Raw genomic sequence first — 22,775 nt, forward strand, 5'->3', positions numbered from 1 at the left:
GAGATCCCCGCCACTCAGGCTATGCTCCCTTTTAGATGCTGCCATCAGGTAGAAGATACAAGAGCCTTAGGACTCACACCACCAGGTTCAGGAACAGTTACTACCCCTCAACCATCAGGCTCTTGAATAAAGGGGGATAACAACACTCACTTGCCCCATCACTGAGATGTTCCTACAATCAATTATCTCAATATCAGATGCTTTCCTTATTTATTACTATTCATTTTATTTGCATTTGCAGTTTGTGGTCTTCTGCATTCTGACTGATCTTTCATTGATCCTGTTACAGTATATAGATCTATAGATTTGCTGAATATGCCAGCAGGAAAATGAATCTCAGGGTTGTATATGGTGACATATATGTACTTTGATAATAACGTTTACTTTTAACTTTTAATGCAAAAAAATCATTACGATCTTGCACTTTCTTTGCAGCTGTTACAGTTTATAAAGCAGTTATTGTTACCTCGTTCGACACGGACTAGAAGGGCCGAGATGGCCTGTTTCCGTGCTGTAATTGTTACAGTATATGGTTCTACCCCAATGCACTGCTTATTGACTTAATCTGTAAGAACAGAATGCAAGACAAGCTTTTCACTGTATCTCAATACATGTGACAATAAAAAATCAATTCAAATTCAATTTTCTCCAGCGTTTAGGGGTGCTTCCCTCTCACACAACTGAATATTTTCTGCCTCCCTCTCCCTCGTCAAATCGCATATACCCTCACTGAGAGCTCAGCGATGTTCACCCCTCTGCTCAAACTCCCGAATGGTGGCAACGGGCGTTACAACGTCGGGAATTTCCGGCTCCCACAGGGGACCGCGTTGCCTTGGAGACGGGGGAAATCGACGTCCGGGTCACGTCCTTCCTGGGGAAGGTTGGATATCCGGGTTAAAGAGCGACATGGCGCTGCAGAGGTTGAGAGTGAGTAATGGGCAGGTTTAGGTGTGGAACGAAGGGCACGGCGCCAGTTTGTACAGAGTAGTTACACACGTTTTCTATAAATGCACATCTTAAAGTAAAACATGATTGCACGAGCGAAAAACCTGTTCCTGCAAAGTTTGGCGGCTCTGCTGTCGTTTGGTCCAGTATCTGACCCAGTCAGTTATCTGCTGAACCTTGCTGTGGCTCGGGGGGTGGCAGCTGCTCGTCCCACTCTAGCCTGGCCTGGCAAGACACCGTATTGCCGGAGTGCCACACTGTTGGAAGCGCTGCCTTTTGAATTCAATGTTACATTGAGACCCAGGTCCAGCTCAAGTTCCATAGAGTACTGTGCTGACGGTAGCAAGTCCGTAGAGTCCTATGATCTCTTCATTAATCAACATTATTAAAATAGCATCTGGCCCAATTATTAACAGTAACGGCACTTTCTAAATGTTTCGGAATCTCCTTAAAGAGATGCAAATTATGCGATGAAATTGCTCGGTCTAGTTATTTTATCTTTTTATCGAATGTTTCTTTGTCAAGCATGTTGTTTATCCATGTATTTAGTAACTGTCTCCCTATTTTTTTTCTTGTCCTGCTAATGATGCTTTTTCAGCTTCCCTCCAGTCTGTGATTTGTGTTTGTGACAATACAGTACCTAAAGATGGTGCTGTGATGCATCCTTGCTTTTGGGCTCTGATCCAGCAGTAACTGATTGAAAACTGCCCAAATTCAGGTCAGGCCTTGTGCATCTGAGCAAAAAAGTAAACTGCTGGAAGAACGCAGTGAGTCAAGCAGGACCGGGAATGGTTAGCGTTTTGTGTCAAGACCCATGTATCACGTTTCAAATATTGATCGTGACTTTGCTTCCACAGATGCTGCTTGACTGGCTGCATTCTTCCTGATGTTTATTTTTTTACTCCATCTTCCATTATCAGTTGCTTGAGCCCCGTGGAACATTCGAGACGCCCGTCCACCAGTCTGAACTGGATTTGAGTGACGCGGGCCAGCAAGCTCCTGATCGTCGGAGAAAGGCAATAAAGCTGGCCTTGTCAGGGTGATTTTACGTGGTGAGATCAAGCCCCGGGTGTGCTCGCAGACCAGCGGCATCCAGAGAAAAAGCAGTTGGAGTGGGATTGATGGGATCACTCAGCTCAAGAAGCATTTGTGCTGAATGGACTCCTGCTGTCCCATGCGCGTTCCCAGTGATTGTTCAAATAGATCGTTGCTAGGATCAGCCAGAGGAGGAACCCAGTCTGTTGAGGTAACAGAGCACAAGACTGTGCAAGAGGATAACAGAGAGAAAACAACCTTGTATGATAGCGTTAGAACCTTCTTAAATTTATTACAATACCCACCTGTGTTTATCTTTTATTATAGACCTTTGTGCACCATTCTAGGATTCTCATGACAGGATGCAGGAAGATACATCAGACTTCGAGCTGTAATCGTCCGTTAATCCCTATTGTCATCGAACAAACAGTAAGTGCTCTGAGGGGACCAGGCCCCTTCATGAATGATATGACGCACAACTGCCAGTGTTGTCCATTCAACTAATGTTCTCTGGGCTTCAGTGTCATCCAGCGCCTGTGTACAACTGCCTTGTCAGCTGTCTCGGTGTATCGAAGTTCTTCCCCCTTATTCCTGACCTATCTTCTTCATCCTACTGTAACCTTCTCCTGAATGCCCCCTCTCCCTGGTTCTGCTCCCACTTATTGCAAACTGCAGAGGTCTCTGAGGTTGTAAGTCTGGAGGAAGTTCCGGAGATGGGAGAACAAGGCTGCTGGAAGGATTTGAACACAAGGACAATAATTCTAAATTTGCCACAACATTCACAAAGTGCTGGAGGAGCTCAACAGCTCAGGAACATCTACGGAGGGAAAAGAGACTTTTTATCTCCCTCTACAGATGCTGCCTGTCTTGCTGAGTTCCTCCAGCATTTTGCATGAGTTGCTCAAGATTTCCAGTATCTGCAGAATCTCTTTGTGTTTAGATTTGTGGCTTTGTGTAACCAGGAACCAGTAAAGGTAAGCCCGATGGATGAGTGAATGGAACTTGGTGCGAGTTGGAACATGCAGCCACAGAACTGTGGACAAGCTGATGGAACGAAGACCATGGGTTTTATAGAATCACAGTAACTAAAGCATGGGGCATAAATTGTCATAAAGAACTACTGTGGGTCAGGGCTCAAGTATTGGAGAGGTCTTGATGGTCGTGGTTATGGAGGGGATGTGGATTTAGAGTTTTGTCTCAAAACTGATTAAGTTAGCAAACGAGCAATCACCTGTGCCCAGTAATCATCTTTCTTATCTAGGGTCGCGGAGAGCGAGCTTATGATATCTACTCAAGGCTACTGAGAGAGAGAATTATTTGTGTCATGGGACCTGTGAGTATTGATTATTTGAACTGTCTCCTTATTTTGCCTGTGCTGGCCAACTTCTCTAACTATGTGTGTGTTCCTCTCAGATAGATGATAACATTGCCAGTTTAGTCATCGCTCAGCTTCTGTTCCTTCAGTCAGAGAGTAACAAGAAGCCGATCCACATGTACATCAACAGCCCTGGTGAGCTCAAGTGTATGAAACCTTGTCTGTCACTGCATCGGCCATCTGTGTGAAAGAGCCCCTGGGTTAGTACAGTGTGTGTTTTGCACTGATACTGGGGGCAATGTCACTGTGAGTTCATTCCCATATCCATTGTGCCTTAAAACTCTGTCAACCCAGTATCCATTTGTTCAGAACTCCTGATGGTTCGGCATTCAGCTCACTCGCTGGCCGGCTGTCCTGACCACGCCAGCATGCATGTACGTTTCAGCTGGTTTGACAGGCTGAACCTCACCAGCTTCCATTTCAGACACTCCCTTTAAACCAGGGGTTCCCAACCTTTTTGATGCCATGGATCTGTACCATTATGCCGGCTGGCGGGTTGTGGCATCCACACCCGATTTCAAGGCGAGTGGTCCGGGTTCGAACCGGGCCGGTTCCTTACGCGCTTTCCATCCGTGCTGGGTTGAGCGCGAGCTAGCAACTTGGCCTCTTTAAAAAGAAAACACAGACAAATGGCAAGGTTGCCGCCCGATGTGCCACGAGGCGCAGAGAGGAACAACACCACCATTAAGTGGGGGTCTGTGGACCCCATGTTGGGAACCCCTGATCTAAACTCTCATGCACAAGGTGACAGTAGATGAATGGAAATAATACCTAGGCAGGTGAGGTACCAGATGGTCGAGGGTCAGGAAGACCCTCAGAGCTTTGAAAAGGAGAGATCAGTCTCAACGCAGACAGAAACCTGTGTGTGTCGGTCAGGCGGAACAGTGACAGCTGATAGAGCCTCCCCCTCGTTGCTGGACACTTGGGGTTCAATCCTGTCTTCGTGGGCTATCTGTGTGGAGTTTGCACATTCTCGCTGTGTCTTTGTGGGGTTCGTCTTGTTTCATTAGTCACTGTGGGGGTGGGTATGGTGGCTGATGAGAATGTAAGGAGACTGGGAAAAAAGGATGAATGTATAATCAGTGTAAGTGGGTGGTTGATGGTCAGTATGGACTCGTTGGGCTGAATGGCCTGTTTCTGTGTGACTCTTGAGTTTGTGCTTTATGCAGAAGTTGAGCCAACTCTGATTAATACAGTGAGCTGTTTAACAACTATCGCAAAACGTTGGAGGAGGCAGCATCTATGGAAAAGAGTGAATAGTCGACGTTTTGGCCCGAGACTCTTCTTCAGGTCCTGAAGCATTAACTATCTACTCTTTTCCAATACATGCTGCCTGACCTGCTGAGTTCCTCCAGCATTTTGTGTGTGTTGCGGATTTCCAGTGGCTGCCAGTTTTCTCGTGTTTAACAACTATGTTTTCTTTATCGCACCCCTACCTCCTTCTCCTGCAGGCGGTGTGGTGACAGCTGGCCTGGCCATTTACGACACCATGCAGTACATCCTCAACCCCATCTCCACCTGGTGCGTGGGGCAGGCTGCCAGCATGGGCTCCTTGCTGCTGGCTGCAGGCAGCCCGGGAATGAGGCACTCACTGCCCAATGCTCGCATCATGGTCCACCAGCCCTCAGGAGGGGCATCTGTAAGTGCCTTTCCTTCAACAGCTCACCTGCAGGGGAAATATAGTCATCCTTAGGTTGTGGGTCAACTCAGGCTCGAAGGAGCAGCTCTTCTCTGGTGGGGCGATATCACTACCACAACACCAGCAACCCAGGTTCAATTCCCGCTGCTGCCCATAAGGAGTCTGTGTGCTCTCCCTATGACTGCATGGATTTCCTCTGGGTGATCCAGTTTCCTCCCACACTCCAAGGACATACGGGTTGGGAAATGAATTGGTCACACGGGTGTAATCGGATGGTGGGACTCGTTGGGCCGGAAAGGTTTGTTACAGTGCTGAATCTCTAAATAAACTAAATAAAAAACACTGCAGCCATCGGGGGGGGGGGGGGGAGGCACCGATAGGTCTGCTTCACTCGCAAGAGGCTCCTGATTTGTTATCCAACAATAAACTACCTGTTTCTGTCGCCTCCAGCCCTATCTAACCCTGTGGAGGTCAAATCCAGATTTCCACCAAACTTTTTAATTCCCGCTCTCCCTAGAGACATACGAGAGTGGGTGAGGGTTTGGAGTGGAAGTTTTAGCTTGTTCATCTCTATTTCTCCCAGCCTCAACCCTACTGTTTCAGCAGACCCTGCCCCATTTCCCACTTCCACTCTGCATGCCATATCCTCTAGTGTTTCTTCTTCCTCCTCCTCCTCCTCCTCCTCCCCCTCCCCTCCTCCTCCTCCTCCCCCTCCCCCTCCCCCTCCCCCCTCCCCCTCCCCTCCCCCTCCCCTCCCCCTCCCCCTCCCCCCCTCCCCCTCCCCCTCCCCCTCCCCTCCCCCTCCCCCCTCCCCCCTCCCCTCCCCCTCCCCTCCCTCCCCCTCCCCTCCCCCCCCTCCCCCTCCCCCCCTCCCCCTCCCCCCTCCCCTCCCCCTCCCCTCCCCCTCCCCCTCCCCCTCCCCTCCCCTCCCCCCTCCTCCTCCCCCCTCCTCCTCCCCCTTCTTCTTCTGCTTCTTCTTCCCGGCTGTTTAGACACATCTAGGCGTATTACAGCCCTCTGCAGGATGTATAATTAATTACAGAACTTCAAGGAACTCAAATTCTGGAATACAACCTAGTCTCACGTATAAACTGAATAATAAACTCTTCAATCAGATGTTGATTCTCTTGATGGCCAAACAAAGATTGAGTAGAAAACCAAAATAAATTTAAGCCAGATAGCCTCTTGAACAACATGCTTCTTTCAATTTTGTATCAATTAGAGCTCAGCAAAACATGCTGGACTGTCTCTGGACTACCACAGTCACATAATCCTGTAGGATGTTTTCCTATTATCTTTAAATAATAGTTTAGCCCACACTGCCCCAACCTAAGTCTTGTAAATTTCACCACATCTCTACGACTTAAAAGGTAACAGTCTGAGACCTTTTTAACTAGTGGGTGACTAGAAAAATAATGCCTGCCACTCAATTCATTTTTCCAATCCTCCTGCCACTTCTTCTCTATACCTTTTTTAATCCTACTTCTCAATTCTGCTCTGCCTAGGGGAACTCTAATTTCTACTTGCCTGCTCTGTAAGGAAGACTTTGCAATGCCATCCACAATTTCATTTCCCTCCACCCCAGCATGCCCAGGTATCCATGAAAATCTAACTGCACAACCCATCTTCCCTACTCTAAACAACACTAAGAGAATCTCAATAACTATATCAGGACGAGCTTTTGATTTATTCCCTTTTATAGCCTCTAAGGCAGCAGCAGAATTCGAACAGATGATAACCCTACGTGGTCGAGAGTCTTCTATCCACCATAAAGCCCAGAGGATTACTAATAATTCTGTTGCAAAGACAGAAACACCACCTGAAACCCGGTGACCAATCTTAACTCCAAGTTGAGACACATACATCCCAAATCCTGCCCTACTGCTCTCTGGGTCCACTGAGCCATCAGTAAAAATCTTCAGATAAGATCCCCATTTATTATTTAAATATTCATTTGTGATCAACGCTGATGAAATTGCACTGCTTCCTTGAAGCTGAAAAAGGAGGAATAGGTCTACTTTGGTTCTGGAAAGAGCCAAAAAGGGACGGGTGGCAAGCAAATTTGTCAACTATGTCTTCCTCAGTCAGTTTCAATTTCAGAGCCCAGTTATCTTTTAATTTAGGTATCTTTTAATTTTACTTTGGCACTCCAACTTCCCCTGCAAAAGACACTTTGGTGGACAGCTGTGATTGAATCCATTTAGTTTTACCCAATAAGATCAGTACAAATGGGCTGAGTGTCTCACTGGGTTGAACGAGGTGAGGTGAAGGTCTGTTACTGGGTTGAAAGAGGTGAAGTGAGGGTCTGTTACTGGGTTAAACGTGTTGGGCTGAGGGTCTGTTACTGGGTTAAACGTGTTGGGCTGAGGGTCTGTTACTGGGTTGAACGAGGTGAGGTGATGGTCTTTTACTGGGTTAAACGAGGTGAGGTGAGGGTCTGTTACTGGGTTGAACGAGGTGAGGTGAAGGTCTGCTACTGGGTTGAACGAGGTGAGGTGATGGTCTTTTACTGGGTTAAACGAGGTGAGGTGAGGGTCTGTTACTGGGTTGAACGAGGTGAGGTGAGGGTCTGTTACTGGGTTGAACGTGTTGGGCTGAGGGTCTGTTACTGGGTTGAACGAGGTGAGGTGATGGTCTTTTACTGGGTTAAACGAGGTGAGGTGAGGGTCTGTTACTGGGTTGAACAAGGTGGGCTGAAGGTCTGTTACTGGGTTGAACGAGGTGAGGTGAGGGTCTGTTACTGGGTTGAACGAGGTGAGGTGAGGGTCTGTTACTGGGTTGAACGAGGTGAGGTGAGGGTCTGTTACTGGGTTGTCCAACTCCATGACATTTTATCAGTGGCCTTAGTAATACAGTTATCAGAGCTGAAGGAAGCCTTGTAAAACCATTTGGAATGAGGGAACGTGTACACTGTGAGCAAACTGTGACTGCGGGTGTGTGACATTTGTTCACAGGGCCAGGCCACTGACATCGCCATTCAGGCAGAGGAGATCCTCAAGATTAAGAGGCAGATCAATAATATTTATGCCAAGCACACCAAGCAGCCACTCCCAGTGATCGGTAAGTTTTCAGACAGTGCCAAGTCAAAATGAAGTGATCTTCGCCTTGTCACCAGGGCCCATGTTACTGCCAGTGGACAATCCGCTAGACTGCCATCTGAGAGCGATGCTGTGTGTCTCACTCGAGTTTCAGACTGACAGATCGTTAGAAATCTGAAAGGCACAGTATCCCAATAGTGAATTTATTTTGTGTTCGTTCCCAGGATCAGAGTGTCACCGCTGAGACAATCAGAATCAGGTGTATTATCACTGGCATATGTCGTGCAATTTACTATATTGCATTATTAGTGCCATGTAGTGTTTGCTATTTAGTAATACTAATATAGTCTTGTGCAAAAGTCTTCGACATCCTAGTGCTATATATATATGGTAGGCCATTAGATTATTGCATAGTACTGTATATATAATAAACATAATTGAATAAGGAGTCCAAACAGCGAGCCAAAATAGTGAGGTAATGTTCATTGGTTGGGTCATTGTCTGTTCAGAAATCAGATGACAAAGGGGAACAAGTTATTCCTAAAATATTGAGTGTGTGTCTTCAGGCTCCTGCATCTCCTCCCTGACGGTAGTAATGAGAAGTGAGCATGTCCTGGGTAATGGGGGTCCTTCATGATGGATGTCACCTTTTTGAGGCCTCACCTTTTCAAGATGTCCTCGGTGGTGGGGAGGCTAGCGCCAATGATGGACTAGCTGAGTTTGCAAGCCCCTTCAGCTTTTATCTAATCCTGTGCAGTGGCCCCTTCCACATCAGATGGTGGTGCAACCACGGTACATTTGTAGAAATTTACTGGTGTCTTTGGTGACATACCAAATCTCCTCAAACTCCCAATGAGCTGTAGTCGCTGGGATGCCTTCTTTGTAATTGCATCAATATATTGGAGCCAGGATAGATCCCCAGAGATGATGACACCCAGGAACTTGACACTGCTCACTCTGTCCACTCCTGGTCCCTGTGTTTGTTTAGTAACTTGCTTTTCCTGAAGTCCAAAAACTCATGTCCAGATATGGGTTAGACAGGCATCGTAACCTGCTGTCAGCCCAGTTGTGTGAGGGGAAAGAAGGTGGTTCAGGAGAGAGGGAAAGTGTGTGAGGGAGAGAGGGGTGTTGTAGAGGGGGAGAGGAGACTGAAAACTAGCTGCTCAGCACATACACTGTGTTTCGAGTCACAAGCAGTATTTTATCATTCTACGAGAGAGGAACATAACTGGCCATTGATAATTGAACTGGGAGAATTACTTGGCAGTTCAGAATCGACCTCATCATTGTGGGCCTGAAATCACTCACAGACCAGACCAGGTAGATCTTCCCGAAAGGACATCACTGGACTCGATGTATATGTACTTCCAGCAGGACTGACCTTAGCAGTTTATTTGATGAGCTGAATTGAATTCAGGTACCAGGATTGGTTTATTAATATCACAGGTACAAAGATGCAGTAAAGAGCTTGTCTTGCACGGTGTTCATACCAAGCCACAGTCATGTAGTGGTTAGCAAGACGCTGTTACAGTTTGGGTTATCGGAGCTCAGAGTTTAATTCTGATGTCATCTGTAAGAAGTTTGTATGCCCTCCTCGTGACCATGTGGGTTTCCTCTGAGTGCTCTGGTTTCCTCCCACGGTCCAAAGATGTAGATTATTGTTGATTGTATGCTGTCCTGTGAATAGGCTAGTGTTAAATCGGTGGGCTGCTGGGCTCGTTGGGCCAGAAGGGCCTGTTCCACTCTGTATCTCTAAATAATATTTTTAAAAGACCAAATCATTACATAGTGCATTGAACTAGAATAAGGCAAAACGATAATATTGCAGGACAAAGTGCAAAAGCTACAGAAAAAGTACAGTGCAGATAAACAATAAAGTGCAAGATCATAATGGACGTAAAGAGGTCCGTTCAAGAATCTGACTGAAAGTGAGTTGAAAGCCTGGTGGGATTATCAGTCCAGGTCACGAGTTCAGCGCAGTGCAGTGGGTGCAGCCGGTAAAACTGCAGTCACCCAGCTCCCTTCAATCCTGACTTCCGGAGTTCACACATTCTCTGTGATCACAGAGGTTCCAGTTATCTCCCACATCCCAATGATTAATCTGCCATTGTAAATTTCCATTATTGTATCTTGTGGCTGGGGTAGAATTGTGAGGAGAATCAGAATCAGGTTTATTATCACCAGCATGTGTCGTGAAATTTATTAACTTGGCAGCAGCAGTTCAATGCAATACATAATATAGAAGAAAAAAAATAATAAATAAGTAAAAATCAATTATAGTATACATATATTGAATAGATTAAAAATGGTATAAAAAACAGAAATAATATATATTCAAAAAGTGAGGTAGTGTCCAAGGGTTCAATGTCCATTTAGGAATCGGATGACAGAGGGGAAGAAGCTGTTCCTGAATCGCTGAGTGTGTGCCTTCAGGCTCCTGTACCTCCTACCTGATGGTAACAGTGAGAAAAGGGCATGCCCTGGGTGCTGGAGGTCCTTAATAATGGACACCGCCTTTCTGAGACACCGCTCCTTGAAGATGCCCTGGATACTTTGCAGGCTAGTAGCCAAGATGGAGCCGTCTAAACTTACAACCCTCTGCAGCTTCTTTCAGTCCTGTGCAGTAGCCCCCACCCCTCCATACCAGACAGTGATGCAGCCTGTCAGAATGCTCTCCACGGTACATCTATAGAAGTTTTTGAGTGTATTTGTTGACATGCCAAATCTCTTCAAACTCCTAATGAAATATAGCCGCTGTCTTGCCTTCTTTATAACCATATCGATATGTTGGGACCAGGTTAGATCCTCAGAGATCTTGACACTCAGAGAACTTGAAGCTGCTCACTCTCTCCACTTCTGATCCCTCTATGAGGATTGGTATGTGTTCCTTCATCTTACCCTTCCTGAAGTCCACAATCAGCTCTTTCGTCTTACTGACGTTGAGTGCCAGGTTGTTGTTGTGACACCACTCCACTAGTTGGCATATCTCACTCCTGTACGCCCTCTTGTCACCACCTGAGATTCTACCAACAATGGTTGTATCATCAGCAAATTTATAGATGGTATTTGAGCTATGCCTAGCCACACAGTCATGGTTATATAGAGAGTAGAGCAGTGGGCTAAGCACACACCCCTGAGGTGCACCAGTGTTGATTGTCAGCAAGGAGGATATGTTATCATCAATCCACACAGATTGTGGTCTTCCGGTTAAGAAGTCGAGGATCCAGTCGCAGATGGAGAGATGGAGGTACACAGGCCCAGGTTCTGCAGCTTCTCTATCAGGATTGTGGAAATGATAGTATTAAATGTTGAGCTATTGTTGATGAACAGCATCCTGACAGGTGTTTGTGTTGTCCAGGTGGTCTAAGGCTGCGTAGGGAGCCATTGAGATTGCGTCTGCAATTGACCTATTGTGTCAATAGGCAAATTGCAATGGGTCCAAGTCCTTGCTGGGGCAGGAGTTCAGTCTAGTCATGACCAACCTTAAAGCATTTCATCACTAGATTTGAGTGCTACTGGGTGATAGTCATTAAGACAGCCCACATTATTCTTCTTAGGCACTGGTATAATTGTTGCCTTTTTGAAGCAAGTAGGAACTTCTGCTCATAGCAGTGAGAGGTTGAAAATGACCTTGAATACCGTTGCCAGTTGGTTGGCACAAGTTTTCAGAGCCTTACCAGGTAGTCCAGCGAGATCTTGCGCTTTGCAAGGGTTCACTGTCTTTAAAGACAGCCTAACATCGGCCTCTGAGACAAAGATCACAGGGTCACCGGGTGCAGCAGGGATCCTTATATTCTCCCTTACAAAGCGGGCGTAGAAGGCGTTGAGTTCATCTGGTAGTGAAGCATCGCTGCCATTGGTGCTGTTGGTTTCTGCTTTGTCGGAAGTAATGTAAGAATAGATTAGAGGGGGAGTGAGACTTTGTGAGCTGACATGCGCTCAGTGGTCACTTACACATTGTTAATGCAAATATCTCATCAGGCAATCGTGTGACAGCAACTCAATGTACAAAAGCAATAGTCAATGGTTCCATTTAATATCAGAAAAATATTAACAATATACGACCTGAAATTCTTGTCCTTCGCAAACATCCATGAAAACAGAAGAGTGCCCCAAAGAATGAGTGACAGTGAAAATGTTAGCACCCCAGAGCCCCCTCTCCCACGCACAAGCAGCAGCAGAGCAACGACCCTCCCCCTTCCCCCACCCCTCCATGGTCAAGGGGTTCAGTTCTTTTCCAGACCAAACATCAGAATGTGGAATAAATGTGATCTAAGTGACTTTACTGTGGAACATGCCACATGGGGTGGTTTGAGTAACTCAGAAACTGCTGATCTTCTGGGATTTTCACACTCAACGGCCTCTAGAGTTTGCAGAGAATGGTGCAACAACAACAAAAATCCAGAAAGCGGCAGTTCTGTGGGTGAAAACACATTGTTAATGAGAGAAGTCAGAGGAGAATGGCTCGAGTGGTTCAGGCTGACAGGAAAGCTGGCAGTAACTCAAATAACAGCAATAGTGTGTTGAAGAGCTTCTCCAAAGACTTGAACCTTGAAATGGATGGGCTACAGCAGCAGAAGATCACAACCATTCACTCAGTGGTCACTTTATTAGGTACAGGAGTTAACTAATAGAGGGCTCTGGGCGTAAAATTGATAGGCCAAATGGCTGCTTCCTCCATCATGGCAAAATAGTGTAATGACTGCGCTCCCTAACCCATGGATACCAGTAGTTTGCTTTGTTAACTGTCACAGTAAGGGAGAATCCGAGTCACAAATAGATCACCCTTCAATTCAGTGAATATGGGTTGATTTTGTGGGATCAGACTCCCATGCCTGAGGAACTGAGCTGGTGAGCCGACATTACACTTAATACAAGGCAGGTATAGTGCCTATAAAAAGTATTCACCTCCTCCTCGGAAGTTTTCATGTTTTTACTGTTTTACAATGAGTCACAGTGAATTTAATTTAGCATTTTTTGACACTGGTCAATAGAAAATGACTCTTTCATATCAAAGTGAAAAAAGATCTCTATAAAGTGATCTGAATTAATTACAAATATAAAACTCAATATAATTCATCGCATAAATATTCACCCCATTTAATATGACACACCAAATCACTGGCACAGTCAGTTTTAGAAGTCACCTAATTAGTTAAATGGAGATCACTGTGTGCAGTCAAGGTGTTTCAATTGATTCTAGTAAAAATACACCTGGATCTGGAAGGTGCAACTGCTGGTGAGTCAGTATCCTGGCAAAACTACACCATGAAGACAAAAGAACACTCCAAGCAACTGCGCAGAAAGGTTATTGAAAAGCACAAGTCAGGAGATAGATACAAGGAAGTGTCCAAGTCACTGAATATCCCTTGGAGTACAGTTAAATCAATCATCAAGAAATGGAAAGAATATGGCACAGCTGTAAATCTGTCTACAGCAGGCTGACCTCAAAAGAAGAGTGACTATGCAAGAAGGGGACGAGTGAGGGAGGCCACCAAGAGACCTATGTCAACTCTGGAGGAGTTACAAGCTTCAGTGGCTGAGATGGGAGAGACTGTGCATTCAACAACTGTTGCCCAGGTGCTTCACCAGTCACAGCTTCATGGGAGAGTGGCAAAGAGAAAGCTACTGTTGAGAAAAAAAACATATGAAATCTTAGCTAGAGTCTGTCAGAAGGCATGTGGGAGGCTCTGAAGTCAGCTGGAAGAAGGTTAGATTAGTTTAGATTATGAAGACACGCAGTCCTCTTTTATTGTCATTTAGTAATGCATGCATTAAGAAATGATACAATATTCCTCCGATGTGATATCACAGAAACACAGGACAGACCAAGACTGAAAAACTGACAAAAACCACATAATTATAATATATGCAAACGAAGGGTCCTGACAAAGGGTCTCGGCCTGAAACGTCGACTGCACCTCTTCCTAGAGATGCTGTCTGGCCTGCTGCGTTCACCAGCAACTTTGATGTGTGTTGCTTTAATTATAATATATAGTTACAACAGTGCAAGCAATACCGTAACTTGATGAAGAACAGGCCATGGACACGGTAAAAAAGGTTCAAAGTCTCTCGAAAGTCCCACATCTCACACGGACGGGAGAAGGAAGACAACTCTCCCTGCCATGCCCAACCACAGTCCGACTCTGAGTCGTCCGAAAACTTCGAGCCTTCGACCAGCCCTCCGACACCGAGCACCGAGCACCATCTCTGCTGAGCGCTTCAACCCCAGCCCCGGCCACCACCAGCAGGCAAAGCCAAGGATTTGGGGCCTTCCCTCCGGAGATTCTCGATTGCACAGTAGCAGTGACAGCAAACCGGGCATTTCAGAAGTTTCTCCAGATGTTCCTCCGTGCTTCTCACAGCTGTCTCCATCAAATCAGAATTGTGCACGATACCCTATTCCAGGTTCTATGGTCTGATGAAACCAAAATTGAGCCTTTTAGCCATCAGACTAAATAATATGTTTGGCATAAACCGAACACTCCACATCATCAAAAACACACCATCCCTACCGTGAAGCATGGTGATGGCTAAATCGTGCTGTGGGAATGCTTCACTGCAGCAGGCCCTGGAAGGCTTGTGAAGGTAGAGGGTAAAATGAATGCAGCAAAACACAGGGAAATCCTGGAGGAAAATCTGAGTCTGATGCAGTCTGCAAGAGAACTGTGAGTTGGGAAATTTTTTCCCCCAGCAAGACAATGACCGCCAAGCATAAAGCCAAAGCTACACAGAAATGGCTTAAAACAACAAAGTTAGTGTCCTAGAGGGGCCAAGTCAGAGTCCAGACCACAATCCAATTGTGAATTTGTGGCTTGACTTTGAAAGGGCTGTTCACTCACAATCCCCATGCAATCTGACAGAACTTGAACAGTTTTGTAAAGAAGAATGGGGAAAAATTGCAGTGTACAGATGTGCAAAGCTGATAGAGACCTATCCACACAGACTCAAGGCTGTAATTGCTGCCAAAGGTGCATCTGCTAAATGCTGACTTGAAGGGGGGTGAACACTTATGCAATCAATTATTTTGTGTTTTATATTTGTAATTAATTCAGATCACTTTATAGAGATCTGTTTTCACTTCGATGCAAAAGAGTCTTTTACAGTTGTCCAGTCCTTATATACTTCCATCCCCCATCAGGAAGGTCTCAAAGCTCTACGCTTCTTTTTGGATTCCAGACCTAATCAGTTCCCCTCTACCACCACTCTGCTCCGTCTAGCGGAATTAGTCCTTACTCTTAATAATTTCTCCTTTTGCTCCTCCCATTTCCTCCAAACTAAAGGTGTAGCTATGGGCACCCGTATGGGTCCTAGCTATGCCTGCCTTTTTGTTGGGTTTGTGGAACAATCTATGTTCCGTGCCTATTCTGGTATCTGTCCCCCACTTTTCCTTCGCTATATCGACGACTGCATTGGCGCTGCTTCCTGCACGCATGCAGAACTCGTTGACTTTATTAACTTTGCCTCCAACTTTCACCCTGCCCTCAAGTTTACCTGGTCTATTTCCGACACCTCCCTCCCCTTTCTAGATCTTTCTGTCACTGTCTCTGGAGACAGCTTATCCACTGATATCTACTATAAGCCTACTGACTCTCACAGCTATCTGGACTATTCCTCTTCTCACCCTGTCTCTTGCAAAAACGCCATCCCCTTCTCGCAATTCCTCCGTCTCCGCCGCATCTGCTCTCAGGATGAGGCTTTTCATTCTAGGACGAGGGAGATGTCTTCATTTTTTAAAGAAAGGGGCTTCCCTTCCTCCACTATCAACTCTGCTCTTAAACGCATCTCCTCCATTTCACGTACATCTGCTCTCACTCCATCCTCCCACCACCCCACTAGGAATAGGGTTCCCCTGGTCCTCACCTACCACCCCACCAGCCTCCGGGTCCAACATATTATTCTCCGTAACTTCCGCCACCTCCAACGGGATCCCACCACTAAGCACATCTTTCCCTCCCCCCCTCTCTGCATTCCGCAGGGATCGCTCCCTACACAACTCCCTTGTCCATTCGTCCCCCCCATCCCTCCCCACTGATCTCCCTCCTGGCACTTATCCGTGTAAGCGGAACAAGTGCTACACATGCCCTTACACTTCCTCCCTTACCACCATTCAGGGCCCCAAACAGTCCTTCCAGGTGAGGCATCACTTCACCTGTGAGTCGACTGGGGTGATATACTGCGTCCGGTGCTCCCGATGTGGCCTTTTATATATTGGTGAGACCCGACGCAGACTGGGAGACCGCTTTGCTGAACATCTACGCTCTGTCCGCCAGAGAAAGCAGGATCTCCCAGTGGCCACACATTTTAATTCCACATCCCATTCCCATTCTGACATGTCTATCCACGGCCTCCTCTACTGTAAAGATGAAGCCACACTCAGGTTGGAGGAACAACACCTTATATTCCGTCTGGGTAGCCTCCAACCTGATGGCATGAACATTGACTTCTCTAACTTCCGCTAGGCCCCACCTCCCCCTCGTACCCCAGCTGTTACTCATTTTTATGCACACATTCTTTCTCTCACTCTCCTTTTTCTCCCTCTGTCCCTCTGAATATACCTCTTGCCCATCCTCTGGGTCACCCCCCCCCCGTCTTTCTCCCTAGGCCTCCTGTCCCATGATCCTCTCGTATCCCCTTTTGCCTATCACCTGTCCAGCTCTTGGCTCTATCCCTCCCCCTCCTGTCTTCTCCTATCATTTTGCATCTCCCCCTCCCCCTCCAGCTTTCAAATCCCTTACTCACTCTTCCTTCAGTTAGTCCTGACGAAGGGTCTCGGCCTGAAACGTCGACTGCGCCTCTTCCTATAGATGCTGCTTGGCCTGCTGCGTTCACCAGCAACTTTGATGTATTTTACAGTTGATTAGTGTTTTTAAAAAGCCAAATTAAATCCACCGTGGTTCAATGTTGTAAAACAATAAAACATGAAAACTTCCAAGGGGAGTGAATACTTTTTATAGGCACTGTGTATCTTCCTTGGGTATGGAGACCAATCCTGATCCAAGTGTATAGTGTGAACCATCGAGAACATCCAGTGCAGCTGCTGGTTCTCCAGGGTACACACAGTACCTTAGCTGTAATGTTGTTAAATTGTTGCCTCTGCGTTCCATGGCCATGAGATAGTAAATAATGGCTGAAATGGAGGCAGCCATCCATATGGCCATTGGCTGTGTAGTTGGCATTCTGAGGTCTCGTACCCTCCCACTGCCTCAGGAAGGTAGCCCTCCCACCCCGGTCATACAGTGTTTTCTCCTCCCCCCCCCCCGCTTCAGACAGAAGATATAAGAGCTTAAGAATGTGCAAGACCATAAGATATAGGAACAGAATTAGGCCATTTGGCCTGTCAAGTCTGCTCCACCATTTTATCACAGCTGATCAATTTCCCCCTTAGCCCCAATCTCCTGCCGTCTCCCTGTATCCCTTCATGCCCTGACTAATCAAGACCTATCAGCCTCCACCTTAAATGTACCCAATAACTTGGCCTCCACAGCCACCTGTGGCATCTAATTCCACAGATTAACCATTCTCTGGCTCAAGAAATTCCTTTTCATCTCCCTTCTAAATGGACGTCCCTGTATTCTGAGGCTGTGCCCTCTGGTCCTAGATTCCCAAGACATACTCTCAACATTCACTCTATCGAGGCCTTTCAATATTCGATAGGTTTCAGTGAGATCCCCCCACCCCTATTCATCTGAATTCCAGTGAGTACAGACCCAGAGCCATCAGTCACAAGCTCAAGGACAGCTTCTATCCCACTGTTGCAAGATTTTTGAATGGACTCTTGATCTCTATCTATCTCATCAAAGTCACATTTATTGTCAATGTGCATATCTTACCACATAGTGTCGTGAGATTCATTTTCTTGCAGATATTTACAGGAAAGCAAATACAATAGAATTTATGAAAATTTATACATTAAGACTGGCGAGCAGCCAATGCGAAAAAGAGGAGAAATTGTGCAAATAAAGACTAAGTAACACTGAGAACAGGAGTTGTAGAGTCCCTGTAAGTGGGTCCACCGGTTGTGGAATCAGTTGAGAGTTGAGGCGAGTGAAGTTATCCACGCTGGTTATAGGATAATAAGTGTTCCTGAAACTGGTGTGGGACCAAAGGCTTTTTTTTTACCTCCTTCCCAATGGTAGTAGTGAGAAGAGAGCATGGCCTGGCTGGAGGTTGTCCTTGACAATGTATGCTACTTTATTGTAACAGTGATCCTTGTAAATGTGCTCAATGGTGGGGAGGGCTTTGCCTGTGATGGACTGAGCTGGATCCATCACTTTCTGTAGACATTTCTGTACTGGGTATTAATGTTTCCATAGCAGGCCTTTGCACCTTATTGTCTACCTGCACTGTAAATGTAGCTCTATATTCTGTATTTATTTTCTTTTGTACTGTATGGAATAATATACAAAACAGCTTTTCACTGTACCTTGATACATGTATGGTGCTACTGTGAAAAGCCACTTTCCGTGGCACTTACACCCTTGGTATACAGGCAAACAGTAATAAGCTTAAATATGTGGCAATGATAAAAACAATCACCAAACTGTAAGCGAGCTGCCCTTGTCTGTCACTCTCACAGCTGTGTTGCTTTGCAGAAGGAGTGATGGAACGGGATCGATATATGAGCCCCGTGGAGGCTCAGGAGTTCGGGATAATCGACAAGGTCCTCGTCCACCCTCCGCACAGCGGGGAGGATGAGCCGCAGCTGGTTCACAAGGAGGAATCTACCACACCGGGCACTCCCGAGCCCTGAGCTGCGAGTTCCATCCGACGCACCTTCTCCCGACTTCTCTGCCACGTGTACATCAACACTTTTTATTAAACATTTTTTGACAAAGAAGCCTCTCAAATGTTGCCTCTCCAGGAGATGTGAACATAAAATCTAGGCCTGTACATCCCACACAGTACTGAGGAAAATCAACACTGTTGGAGATAGGGTCTTTCATTAAGTCTGCTCGCCCTTTGAAGAAAAGTGTTCGAGAGCCACAAGGTAATGTTGCAGCTCCCCCCCCCACCCCATTATACTGGCTATCTCCCCTCTCTCCACTCTCAGTTCTAATGCAGGCTTTCAACCCAAAACATCGACAATTCCTTCGTAGATCCTCAAAGTTGCAGTTCAAGTTGACAGGGTGGTTAAGAAGCCATATGGTGTGTTGGCCTTCGTTAGTTGGGGGCTTGAGCTCAACAGCTGAGAGGTAACGTTGCAGCTCTATAAAACTGTGGTTAATCCACACTTACAGTGTTGTGTCAGTTCTAGTTGCTCACCGTAGGGATGATGTGGAAGCTTTAGAGAGGGTGCAGAGGAGAGGACACTGCCTGGATTAGAGGGCATGTTTTATAAAGATAGGTTAAACAAGCTAGGGCTTTTCTCTGAGAGGAAGGATGAGAGGAGATGTGGTAGAGGTCTATATAATTATGAGAGGTGTTGGTAGATGAACAGGAAGGCAATAGTCAATACCAAAGAGCAGCTATTTAAGGTGAGTGGAGGAAAATTCAGGGGAGATGTCAGGGGTAGTTTTTCTTTTACACAGAGTGATGGGGGTCTGGAATGCACTGCCACAGGTGGTGGTAGAGGCTGATATATTAGGGAAAGTTAAGAAGCTCTTAGATAGGTACATGGATGTGGGCTGTGAAGAAGGGAAGGATTAGATTGGTTGTGGTCATAAGAGATTTTGCAGATCTACAAATCCTGAGCAGCACACACAAAATGCTGGAGGAATTCTGCAGGTCAGGCAGTCTGACAGGTGATGGGCAAGACATTCCCCCTCACCTGGTCACACCTATCACCTGGTAGTTTGTATTCTCCCCACTTTCTTATTCTGGCTTCTGCCCCTGACCCCACCCGCCACTTTCCCATCCTGCTGAAGAGTCTCAGCCCGCAACAACTGTCAACTATTTATTCCCCTCCATAGATGCAGCTTGAGATTGATTGTAGTAAATTGGCCAATAATTAGCTTGATTTAACAGTAGCACAAAAGAATTTTTGGTCGGCGTCGGACTGTGGGAGCTTGATGTGCAACATCGAGTGATTTCAGTAAGCTCGCATCCAAAGGGAAAGCCATTGGCTGTAAAGAACTTTGGGACCTCATGAAAATATCCGGAGAGATTCAGAACCTCTTGCATCCTCCACGGCTTTGAAGAGTTCCTCCTAGCCGGGTTTTGAGTTTTGCACTTGGCTTTGGAGAACAGGGTTCTGAGATCACTGAAGGGAAAATGGAGAGGAGCAACTGCAGATGCTGGAATCAGGAGCAACAAACAAGATACTGGAGGACCCAGTGGAAATGGATAACCAACGTTTCCGTTTCGGACTCATGGGCTCAACCCAAAATGTCAGATATCCGTTTCCCTCCATAAATGCTACCTGACCTACTGAGTTCCTCCAGCATCTTACGTTACGAGGGAAAATGGAGTTGCGCCAAATACTCTTAGCATCACAGAGTTATACTGCCTGATACAGGCCCTTCATTCCATTCCATCCATGCCAACCATTTACATTATGCACTAATCCCTTTCATTTTAAATTTTCCCCTCATTCTTACCAATACCACCCCCTTACTAATTCACCCACTCACCTGTACATTAGGGGCAACTTGAACAGTAGCCAAGTAACTCACCAACCCACAGGGTCTTGGGATGTGGCAGAAGACTGGAGCACACTGAGGGATCCCCACACATCACAAGGACAACGTGCAAACTCCACACAGACAACACCGGAGGTCAGGACTGAAATCAGGACTCTGGACCTGTGAGGCAGAAGCTCGACTGACCACACCACCGTGCTGTCTGGTCACCTCTTTCCGTTGTGTTAACGTATTTGCTAATTTCTGCACCTTTCCAAATCAAGTGGAGTTTACTGAGACATGCACAGGTGTGGTGAGGTACAGGTACGAACAAAAGCTTGTGGCAACATCACAGGCACTTAGGGACAGACATAAGTGATACAAGGCAGTGAAGAGAGACAGAAAAAAGACTGCAAAGATAGACACTATTAGAAAAAAGTGTGGGGTGGTGCAAGAGGTGACCTGTAGTCAAAGTAAGATTAGTTATCAACATACGTACCTGTATGTTACCATGTACCACCTTGAGATTCATTTTCTTGCAGGCATTTACGGGGGGAAAAATAAAAATATAATAATGTTCAGAAACTTGTACAGAAACAAAAATTGAAAAACAACTAATGTGCAAAAGAAGACAAACTGCAAATAAAGTAAAATAATACTATGAGCATGAGTTGTAAAGAATTCTTGGGAGTGAGTCTGTAGGTTGTAGAATCAGTTCTGATTTGTGGTGAGTGAAATTATCCACACTGGTTCAGGAGCCTAATGGTTGAACTGTTCCTGAACCTGGTGGTGTGGCATCTAAGGCTTCTGCACCCTCTTCCTGATGGAGGCAGTGAGAAGAGAGCATGGCCTAGTTGGTGGAGGGAGGTCCGTGATGATGGATGCTGCTTTCTTGTGGCAGTACTCCATATAAGTGTGCTCGATGGTGGGAGGGCTTCACCTGTGATGGACATGGCCATCAAAAGCACCTGAAACGTTAACGCTTTCATTCCCGGGATAATTCTCGTGAGCCTCCTCTGGATGCTATCTGGGACTTTCAAGGTCAATATCCTGTCTTTCAAGCTAGTAAGATTTAAAGATTGTAACAGAAAACATGAGGAAGGAAACAAGATTAATTAGAGTCAAACCTGGAACAGAGATAACAATAAAGGGGGAAAGATTGGAGTAAGAGAGAGAACAGCAGAAAGTTATAGGAAGAGGTCTCGGTTTCTCACACAAACCTCCACTCCTCAAAACCATCCATCTTACCTAAGCAATCTCTGAAATGCGTACACAGCTAGAAGCAGCAAAGTGACTTCCCACTGTAAGTGTGTTTGCCTCATCGTCAGATCCATTTCCATTACCAGGTGCTGTAGACTGGGAGGGGGCCAGAGATATTTTAAAACAAACCTGTCTGGAGGTTCCTACGGTAGTGAGCTGTGTATGGGACAAAAAGAAATTGCTACCATTCTGCTGTGGGGATGTCCCACCTTGGCCGTGGGTACTAGAGGGAAGACCCTCCTCCATTTTGTCAGCCAGCCACAGTTTCCTGCTGGCGAAGCAGGAAGATGCTGTCCATCTCACCATACCTATTCTGGTATTTTGTAGATGATCTGCATCATATCTCGATTATTTTCCACCATTTTCTCTTAGCAGGATCAGAATCGGGTTCAATCTCATCGATATATGTCGTGAAATTTGTTGTCTTGCAGCAGCAGTGCGATGTGATATATAACAATAGAAAAAAAATGTGAAGTATGTATGTCTGAGAGTGTGTGTGTGTGTGTATATATATATAATGGTTAAATAAATAGTGCAAAAATAGAAATTTTAAGAAGTGAGGTAGTGTTCATGTTTTCAATGTCCATTCAGAATTCAGATGGCAGAGGGGAAGAAGCTGTTCCTGCTTCTGTACCTCCTTCCTGATGGTAGTACTAGGGCATTTCCTGGATGATGGGGGTCCTTAATGACGGACTTTGCCTTTCTGAGGCATTGCTCCTTTAAGATGTCCTGGATACTACAGAGGCTAGTGTCCATGATGGAGCTGACTAAGTTTACAACTCTCCACAGCTTCTTTCGATTCTGTGTAGTTAGCCCCCACCCCCACCCCCATACCAGACAGTGATGCAGCCAGTTAGAACGCTGTCCACAGTACATCTGTAGAAATTTGCGAGTATCTTTGGTGACATACCAAATCTCCTCAA

General features: G+C 46.0%; 1 protein-coding gene across 2 annotated transcripts; it reads left to right on the forward strand.

The window, feature by feature from the left end:
* The first annotated feature begins 874 nt into the window (after positions 1 to 874).
* On the forward strand, positions 875 to 22,450 carry clpp (caseinolytic mitochondrial matrix peptidase proteolytic subunit). Of its 2 annotated transcripts, none has more exons than XM_063035781.1 (7): positions 875 to 927; positions 2,308 to 2,409; positions 3,242 to 3,313; positions 3,394 to 3,490; positions 4,807 to 4,994; positions 7,949 to 8,054; positions 18,628 to 22,448. In XM_063035781.1, exons 1-7 carry the CDS (start codon positions 907 to 909, stop codon positions 18,783 to 18,785), a joined length of 744 nt encoding a protein of 247 aa, XP_062891851.1. In that variant the 5' UTR covers positions 875 to 906; the 3' UTR covers positions 18,786 to 22,448. The 2 variants fall into 2 exon arrangements, with proteins under 2 accessions (XP_062891851.1, XP_062891849.1); XM_063035779.1 differs by lacking the exon at positions 875 to 927 and adding an exon at positions 1,567 to 2,191 and having other exon boundaries at positions 18,628 to 22,450.
* Positions 22,451 to 22,775: the final 325 nt, after the last annotated feature.

The sequence above is a fragment of the Mobula hypostoma genome, chromosome 29 (genome assembly GCF_963921235.1).
Source record: "Mobula hypostoma chromosome 29, sMobHyp1.1, whole genome shotgun sequence".
NCBI classification, from domain to species: Eukaryota; Metazoa; Chordata; class Chondrichthyes; order Myliobatiformes; family Myliobatidae; genus Mobula; species Mobula hypostoma.